General features: G+C 30.2%; 1 protein-coding gene across 2 annotated transcripts; it reads left to right on the top strand.

The window, feature by feature from the left end:
• Window positions 1-1,602: 1,602 nt before the first annotated feature.
• Window positions 1,603-5,261, top strand: LOC107028106 (homogentisate geranylgeranyltransferase-like). 2 transcript variants are annotated; one of them, XM_027918955.1, is made up of 12 exons: window positions 1,603-1,829; window positions 1,910-2,103; window positions 2,179-2,262; window positions 2,336-2,410; window positions 2,549-2,632; window positions 2,716-2,805; window positions 2,894-2,995; window positions 3,064-3,159; window positions 3,231-3,302; window positions 4,031-4,126; window positions 4,253-4,420; window positions 4,900-5,261. In XM_027918955.1, the coding sequence occupies exons 1-12, from the start codon at window positions 1,694-1,696 to the stop codon at window positions 4,939-4,941; spliced, it is 1,239 nt and encodes a 412-aa protein (XP_027774756.1). In that variant the 5' UTR covers window positions 1,603-1,693; the 3' UTR covers window positions 4,942-5,261. The 2 variants fall into 2 exon arrangements, with proteins under 2 accessions (XP_027774756.1, XP_015084643.1); XM_015229157.2 differs by having other exon boundaries at window positions 1,605-1,829; window positions 4,316-4,420.
• The last annotated feature ends 5,118 nt before the right edge of the window (window positions 5,262-10,379 follow it).

Here is a 10,379-nt window from a genome sequence, read left to right on the forward strand (position 1 = left end):
TACTTGTGCATTTTCCCTAAATATTATAAAGATAATTTTATTTGTGAATTTAATTAACAAGTAGTGACAAGGTCACATTTGTTTCCATTAAGATTAAGACGTTTGAATTTGGATACACATTTAAATATTAAGATGTGCATTAAGATCTAGATGTGTAAATCTGAATAAACATCTGAATATTAAAATATTGTCTATGAATTTGAACACTAAATTATTGGGACAGTTTTTTTTCAGTATCTGAATGCACATATGAAATTAAACATTATATCAATAAAATATTATAAAAACCTTGTTAGTAAAATAGTTTTTCTTCATATAAAATAATATTTTGAACATTTTTACCATAACAAGATAAGATAATTTATCTTTTAAGAACTCAACATCAAGTTACATCATTAATATGACTATTTTTTGCACTCAAATACTTTAAGAATCTAATATAATGCAATTTAAAATAGTTTATATTGAGTAGTAAATATATAGTTTAGGAAAATATTTTATTTTATTTTATTTTGTTATAGAAATTTTTTATTGTTATCGATCAAATAACTAATACTTTCTTATTTTTTGAAAACCGTGCTAAATATTATATCATGGGAGTGCTTATCAATTCAAATATATTGATTAATTTAGAAAGTAAAAGATGTATATTAAGTTAATCTGAATAAAGGAAATTATAATGGCAAGCATGTAATTAATATTAATTAAATAAGAAAAACAATTTTTATGAGTTGTCGTGATTTAGTTGAGTTAAGATAGGATGGTCTTATTTTTTAGTCTGAATAGTGTTAAGGGTGTGTTACAGATCTGATTCATTCAGATATATCCAGACGCTTTAAGAGGCTTATAAGAATATAAAATATACGAACTTAATGAATTGAATCTGAATAATTAAGATCCAGTTCTTAAAAACAAACACACTCAATGAGACAAATCTGAATGATTAAGATTCAAACTCATTAAGTGCAAACAAATGAGGCCTAACATAATGTAATATTGTTTTGTTGATATTTATGATAATATTTTTAAATTATAATTTATAATTTAGTTTAATATTTATAAAAAAAATATAATTTTTTTAAAAGTGGGCTGGCCCGGCAAACCTGTAGCCCACGTACTTGTGGGTTGAACCAACCATTTTCTGGCCCACACAAAAAATGGGCTAGCCCGGCCTGACCCGTAAAATGTCAAAGCCTGTATGGGTTAGCCCGGATGGAATGGGCTAGCCCATATTGACAGCTCTACTTAAATGTCTTTATATTTATACTAAATTATAGTATAAGAGGAAAAAATTCACTTGAATGTTAGAGAGAACGTCAATCAAGATAATTCTAATAAAAAAAACTACATGTTTAATCTATATTTGTGATTCGTTCATAAATATATTAATTTAAGAAGAAAAATATTCGTATAAAGTACTATTTTTATAAGTGCAACGTTCACTTGTAGATTAATATTTTAAGAATATTTTGGTCATCCAATATTGAGTAGTTAAAATATTTGTGTTTTTTTATTAATATATATAATACTAGTAAAAAATATAATATGTAATATATACTATAATTAATTTGGGAATTTTGATGAGAAGAAGCGAAGCAAAATGGTGTTTAACAAAGGACCAAAGTGAAAAACTAAAGGTGCATTTATTTATTTATTTAAGAGATAAATAAGAAGAAAGAATTAGGTCAGATATATGAAAAAGAAGAATGTAAAAGAGGGGTTATTTAGAAATTGGAATTTGAGAAGCCGCATAGGTTGTTTGTTTAAAGAAGAATATATAATGCTCCATTTACGTGCATGCTGCTGTCAATTTCCCTCAGTTACAAAGGGTATGTTTATATCATATATTCATAAAAATGTATAGATCTAATTGCCGGGGATGTAACAGTTGGTGTATATAATAATATAGGAGTTGAATTTTCAAATGGTAGAATTATTCCCAAATGGAACTTGTGTTTTCCAAGGCAGAAATGGAGTGTATCAAAAAGGTACATAATTGCAGCCTCATCACCACAATGCTGTGAAATGGAAATGGATGGTTTATGGACGACGCAACTCAATGCGCTCTATCAATTTTCTCGCCCACACACTATATTTGGAACTGTGAGTATTTTCATTTTGATTTTCATTGTTGCTATACTTATTGATCTTCTTCTTATTTCTTGAATTCATTCCCAGATTATAGGGATCACTTCCGTCTCTACTCTACCAATCAAATCCTTAGCAGATATTTCTCCCATATTTTTTCTCGGACTATTAAAGGTAAAATTTGGTTTAAGTTTTATCAACATGATCCTCATTTGCGTAACGTCTTAATTTGTTTCTTCTGGTCCAGGCATTAATTCCATCACTGTTAATGAACGTTTATGTGGTTGGGTTAAATCAACTGTTTGATGTCGAAATAGACAAGGTAATTTATCTTTATCTTTATCTTTTTTTTTTAATTTCTCATACCATTCTCGTTGCCCAAAACAGACGAATTAATATTGCTACTGGATTGGATTGTCACATTTTCCTCCCCCCGTAATTTTCCTCTTTTTCATGTCAGGTGAACAAACCAAGTCTGCCACTGGCTTCTGGAGAAATTTCAATGAAACGAGGCATCGCAATAGTTATCACCTCCCTACTCATGGTATACATTAATATTTTGCATGTATTTTTGGAATGCAAATTTGCTTTTTTTTTTCTTGATCCTAATATCTAATATATTTGCAGAGTTTTGGTATGGGAATTAAGTTTCAATCTCCACCATTATTAGCTGCTCTCATTGTTAGCTTTCTTCTTGGAAGTGCATATTCTGTAGAGGTAACTCTTCATTTCCCTTGTCATTTGATTATTTTGAACAACAACTTGGTATCAATCATTTCTAACTCAATTCAGTATTGTTTTAAAGTTGCCTTTTCTTAGATGGAAAAGAAATGCAGCCCTGGCTGCAGTATGCATCATGGTTGTGAGGGCTATCATTGTTCAGTTTGCTTTTTTCGCACATATACAGGTAGGTATACATGTTTTTGTAATGTCCTTATTTACCGAACCATTAACTTTTGTGAAAATTTTCTGTAGAAATATGTGCTGGTGAGGCCTATTCTCTATACAAGATCTCTGTTTTTTGCTGTCACATTTATGTGCATCTTCACTGCTGTCATTGCCCTGTTTAAGGTAATCTTAATTTCAAACTAATTGGGCTAAACCAAATAATTTTTTTGATTAAAGCTTTGTCACTTTCACAGGACATCCCTGACGTCAACGGTGATAGAAATTTTGGCATCCAATCTTTAAGTGTCAGCCTTGGACAAGAACAAGTTAGTCAAATTTTACTCAATACATTAAGCTCCGTTATGTTGCAACTGGTTGTATATATGTTCCTGAGTAATCTATCTCAGACACAGGTTCGCGAATCTGCAATATCCAACAAGAACAAAAGAATAACAACTACAACAAATACTTCTTACTATGGAGAAATATAAGCAATATCATACCCCTATAGTGAAAATTTCAGTACTTGATAATCTCAAAAGCTAACTCGTAATGAGCAAAATATCAGTCCAAAACCATAAACTTTAGTACAAACTTAAGAGAAACGACCTTCTTTCATTTCACTGTGATATTACGTACCCATTCTCTATTTCCTCGTAGACTATATATATAGGATTGTTCTCTCTACTCTCTATTTGTCACAACTCAAAATCCACAAGATGTGTACATACATTGCAGAGACAGTTGGGAGAGCACAAGGCAGAAGGAACACCGTGGCCTAATATTTATCATGTCTCTAATACTTAGTTGTTGGAAAATTTCAATCCACCAAAAAATACCATCCATATTAAGTAACAAGTGAAGACTTTTAGATGTGAAATATCAATACAATACTCTATTTGAGCAGAGTATATTAATACAACTATAATGAGAAAACCTATAATCAATTTTATTTTATTTTTTGCTTTTCTTAATTTATTTATATGGTCCCACATCTAAGTCAACTTGTGTATGTGTCAACATTGAATCAAACTGTTTGTTTTCATACAAACAGGTGTTTTGGTTATGTATAAGCATGCTTGTAGCTGCATATGCAGCTGCTATGGTGATTGGAGCTACTGCTACTACTCTTTCCAACAAGCTTGTCACTGTACGTAGTGTCATGACCCGCCACCTTATCTTTAAATTTTTGAGTGAAACTCTAAGTTCATGACAGTAGGCTTACATTTTTTTTCCCTATATACATTGTTTTTTAACTCATGAACACGTATTGCAGGTTTTGGGGCATTTCTTACTTGCTTGTTTTCTATTATTTAAAGCTCATGAACACGTATTGCAGGTTTTGGGGCATTTCTTACTTGCTTGTTTTCTATTATTTAAAGCTCAATCGGTCGATATATCAAGTCAAGTATCAATAACATCTTTTTATATGTTTATATGGAAGGTGACTTGCTCTCTTTCAATTTTATTTTGCTTTCTTTTTCTACTCCCTACTTTTTTTTCAATAAAAGGAAAACTTTAATTTATTTTTGAGAAAAATGACAAATATATACTTCAACTATTATAAATGGTATGCAAATATCTATCGTCATACTTTTGAGACATTAATATCTCTACCGTCCAAAAACTAGAGTATATATATACTCTTTATACTAATGGACATACACATGTTATAATCTTATCCATCGATCTGACATTTATTGAATATCGGACCGACGGATTAGATAGCGCCACGTGTCTCTATTTAGTCTTTCGTTATAGTGAAGAGCATATACATGCTCTAGTTTTGAACGGCAGGACACCAATATCTCAAAAGTATAACGGAGGGTATTTGTATAACATTTACGATAGTTTGAGACATATTTATCCCCTTCTCCATTATTTTTTTCAAAATCTGAAACTTAGTTTTTTTTATGCCTGCAGCTTTTCTATGCAGAATACCTTCTGATTCCGTTTGTTCGTTAAGGTGGCAGATTTAAAATGCATGGGTGATTAAAAGTTCTTGGAATTGCTAGGGAAATGTAACTCAATTAGAATGTGATTTGCTTTATCAAATTTTTGTCTTAATTTTCCGAAATTTAGTAAAGACTCAAGCGTGTACAAATACAGTTGTTCCTCGCGTCATCCTAGTCTTAGGCTAGAGTTACATTTCCCTTTTTTTTTGTTTTGACTAGTTTTGAGATACGTGTGAGACACCGGAATATCAAATCATGTGCTATCCTATTTTTAAATAATAATGGAAATTCAAAAATAATTCTCCATTGAAGTCTCACATGGAAGATGAATTGGCTGATGTAGAAGGCGTATTTGTTATTATATCCACCAACCCACAAGCAAGTGTATGTTGCGCGGTAGTAGCCAGTTCAAGGAAGTGAAACTAAGATTGAAATCCCTTTTTTTTCTTTACTTTTAAGTAAGACCTGTCCTCTTCCCTTTCAACATCAAGATAATTGATGAAGATTGTGCTTTGAACATTTTCGCTGAAGTCGAAAAGATAAACATCTGGCACTTATTCTCTTCTTTAAAACATTCTAAGTTAAAGGCTTATAGAAAGCGCTTTAATGAATGACGTAAGATGATGCTCAAAATAAGTGAACTAACCTAGCATTCAAGCTCTTTTGCTAGAGTTTTTGGGTTATTGCTTACAAAGACGTGTACACGAGTTGTGACAAAATTGTGGGTTCATGACCTGCTTTACGCATATAGTTTAGAAGTCTTGGGCTAAAATATGATGAATTCAATCTGGAATAAAGCTCCTTACACAGGGAAGTACAAGTTGGTATTGGGGAATCAGAAAGAAGTCACAGTCCGAGTGGGAAACTCTTCGAGCGGACAGTGTTGATTGAGTTTTTGCTTCTACTTATGCTTTGCACAACACCATTTTTCAATGAAAATAGAGCGCTCTCTCTATATATATATGGACCAAAAACATAATTTTCAGATTCTTACATTATTAAAAAAAATAATTCTTGCTCACACTCCAAATTACAATCACAAATATATTCATACAACATGAATTTAGCGACACACATTTATACTGTGAATGAATGACATTTCTAGAAGAATTGCATCTTCAAATGAGTTCCTCCAATTTAAGGAGGATGAGACGTGTGTTAGTGCAAAGGAGAAAACTTGAAGAAACAATCTTGCACTTCAAAAGTTGTTCATTTCCGAAGTGTTGACAACATGAAGGTCACCATAACCAATAGTAGTCATGGTTATGTTTATGAAAAACTATGAACAAATCCTAAATACGAAACAACGGGGAAGTTATGTTATTATCCAGATAACGAATAAATTAATAGCATACAAAAGACGAGACATTGGAATATATTATTCTCTCCGTCCCAATTGCTGTCAGTCTTCCTCTTGATTAACAAATCTCCTTCCTGCTAAACAGGATGGACCGAACTCAAAATTCATTAGATGCGAAAATAACGAAGAATCAAAAAGTACGGTGCAAGGGAAAATAAGAAAGAAAAGCAAAAGCCAAAACTAACAACAAACGCAAGGAAGAAACCTATCACTAACAACAAAGAGTGGTAGATCATGTAATGAAGAAGAAACTAAGAGATGTAACCTTAACGTGCTACTCCGAAATATGAAGCAGGACAACCTGCTAGAAAATGAAGACAAAATCGAAAAAAAGAGAAATTCATATAAGTTTCCTATTTATATGAGCATATAAAATTGATTGCAATTCCATCAAATAATTATTAGCTTATGATACGACAAAAAATTCGTAAAAAGATTACAACACATTAACAGATAAAAGACAAAAATTAAGAAGCTACATTAGAAAATTGAAATGAAAGAAATTGTTTCTTTGGAGAATTTTCACAAAAAGGTAGAGGACAAAAGTTGTCTCGATTAACAAATTTTCAAAAAGTCAAAATTACCCTTACCTTGAATTTTAATGACAAAAAACAAGCATGTTGATACTTCTGCTACACTCATGCTTTTAATATAGTGGTCGTATATATATACTAGATAATTTATTCGTGCTTCGCACGGGATTGAACTATTTTATTAGGTTTACATATAATCATTCGATAATATTTATATATTAGATACATAATTGGCAAAAATATTTATCTTAAGGCAAAACGTTTCTCCGAAATCTTAAAGTGCTATATTTTTTAAAATTTTTATTTTTGTTATACAAAAATTATGAGTCATAGATAGATTTTAAGTATAAGAAAGAAGTTTAAGAAAATCTCCCTGAAAATAGTGGTAAGATGTAATGAAAAATTTTAAATTCTAAAAACTCATAAAGAACAACATTAGAATTTAAAAAGAGACCAGAGAACGTTGAACAAGAACACTCCCAAGTAAAGTGGAACAACATGTCCATACAAGATCATAATTAACAAAATTCAAATGGATGATCTTGGACTCCTTTTATTATGAACCTCAATAAGTCTCTTTTTTATTATTGTATACCATATCAAGTGTATGCGAAAAATGACCCTAAAATTGTTATTATCATAAATGTTTCTTGTCATTGTCTCAAAATTGTCATTACTATTTTTAAGTTTTCATATCACCGGCCCCAACTTATTTGAATTAAAAGATAGTTATTGTTATAGTTATAGTATGTTGTTACAGAAAATTAAAACAATTATCAACCAAGCAATAAGTGACATCTAAATGTTCACAACGGAATATATTAAACTAAAATTTTCACACATAACATATGAAAATCTCACAACATGATTTTGTGAGCATTCGAACACACAAATATTCAAAAATAATAATAATGATGATCTTACTTTCCTAACAATTAAGAAGAAAAAGACATGTCCTAAATATATTTTTCAAAAAGATAGTTTTTCGGGTAGTATCCAAGTTTACAGTTCACAAATTTAATTGAAAGAAGTCATAAAGAGTTATTACTTCTTTATAAAAAATTTAAAAGTTTATCATAACAATGAGTTATCACTACAACAAAAATGATATTTAGTGATAATTAATAGCTTAATTATCAATAAATATGTATTTTCAGAGGCAATTGATACTCTGTATAAATGTCCCTAAAGTCTATAACAACATTGAATTCAGTGACAATTAATTAATGTCGTTAAATGTTGTAACACTCTTTGTGAATATGCATATTTAATGCCCAATAATTTTTTTTTTGTTATAGTTAATTTTGAACATTTGTTAGTTTCACGAAAACATGATCTCTTATTATGCTGAAAATAGAAGAGAAGAAGAAGTATCACGAATTAGTTAACTTGCAATAAAAGATATGGACTAATTGTCTCTATACAAATATTCTAGAAATAGTGCAATGACATACAAAATGTTTGTACCTAAGAAAAAATAATCAAAATAATATACTAATTGTGGCAAGCAAGAGAACAATCATTTTGGTTCTTTAACAAACTTCCTCATTAGTTCTGTATTAGTTATCAAACATTTGTTGTTGTGTGCTATCAAATATAGCACAACCCACAAATTATTTCCCCAAAAGTACATGAAGAAACCCTAACAAAAGGGACAAAAAGAGAAGATACATTTTCAATCTTCTCACTGAAATTTTGAAGATAATTAAAAAAGTCAGCAAAATAGCAAAAAAGAAGTTGCAATAGATACATGAATTACTATGATTTATCGTAAAAAATTAAGCTTCATGAAATAGGAGGAAGAAAACTTTGAGAAATGAAATACACTTTATAATAAGCATAATTAATGTATTTGAATTCGTAAAAAACATACAAATAATAATGATAGAAATAAAAGATTTGTTTACTAAAGAAACAAATGTAATGAATTCAACCATCAACCATTTCAGTAGCGTTATGAGTTGTGCCCTAAGAGGTCCAAGAGTTGTAATGTCGCATTATAATTGAAATCAATATGCTTTGTTTATAAGAAGAAGCCTGTAGAAATGGAAAAAAGAGAAGATAAATTTTCAATCATCCTTGTTGACACTTTAAAAGAGTTAAAAAAAGGTCACCAAAATAGGAAAAAATTTACAATAGTTAGATGAATCAGTATGACTTATAGTGAAGATTAAGCTTCATTAAAACTTCAAGAATGAAACAAACTTCATAAAAGCTCAATTAATGTATTTGAATTTGACTACCCTATAGTGGGAACAAATTATAGTGGCAACAAATTCCTCTATTTATAGACAACATAGGATAGTGTGAACAAATATTTATTGTGCCTTATTGGAAAGGTCAAAACCCTTTGGAAAAATTACAACCCTTCAAAAAGGTCACAGCCTTTCATAAAAGTCATGATTTTTCATAAAATTCGAAACTCTTCATAAAAGTCCCAACTTTTCAAAAAAGTTACAACTTTTCATAAAAGTCACAACTTCTCATGAAAAGAGAAGACTGCTTTTGAAAATAAATAAATTTAAAAGAGAATTCTGGTCTTTGATGGCGTCACATAGGCGGGCCTAAGATTCTCTTTTATTTGAATATATGATATATATAAAATACATATTACTACAAATTTTTTGGTGCTATTATATAATCAATTTTTGAACAACTAATTACACACGAAAGAATATAATCAACTCATTTATTTTTGGAGTCAGACAATACATATCATCATAAATAGTAAATGATAAAATTTGAGAAAAAATTGTCAACTAAATTTACATGAAAGAACATAGTACATTTTTTTGTGCATATTTAATAGGGGTGGCCATATCATTACTTATTCATCCAACCTATGAAGACTACCGAAGAAAGTTTGATTAGATACATATAATTTGTTTGATTATTTATGATTGTTTAACATCAAATATTTAGTAAATTAGAGTCCACGGTTAAATGGATCACTTTTTTTTTTCAAAATACATAAAGGGTCACTAATTTTTTTAATACCAAAACGAACAAATCGCTGCCCCATTTGCAATATCCTTGCACATTTTAACCCCTTTAACTCCGTCAAAAAATGATATTTTCTTAAGAAAATTTCTACACGTAACACCTTGCAAATCGAATTAACTAGGAAGAAGCTAAGGATTGGAAACAATCACTTTTGGAAAGAATGAAAGATCTGGAAATTTTCTTAAGTTAAGGAAGGTTGAGTTTTGGCCAACTTCAAAGCAATAATAACTCCTATATCAAGAGGAGTTAGGTGTACATCGAGATATAATTGGAAAGATCTTGGAATAATCTTTCCAACGCCAACGAGTTTGCACGATTCCAAGTTCATATGAGTGAGTTATGACCTCTAGAAGTTGCGCTGTGCGATTAAGGAAAGTCTAATCCCGATTTTTGAAGGGTCAATTAGTTTTTTCCTTACCCTATTAGTTTAATTCATTTTAGAGAATTAATTGAGGGTCAAATCAGATTTATATCAGGTACCCTAATACGCTAGGGCTTAGAGAAAAGAGAAAAAAGAGAAAGGAGAAGAGGAAAAGCAAGAATTTGCCAAAA

Source organism: Solanum pennellii, chromosome 8 (assembly GCF_001406875.1).
Source record: "Solanum pennellii chromosome 8, SPENNV200".
Classification (NCBI taxonomy): Eukaryota; Viridiplantae; Streptophyta; class Magnoliopsida; order Solanales; family Solanaceae; genus Solanum; species Solanum pennellii.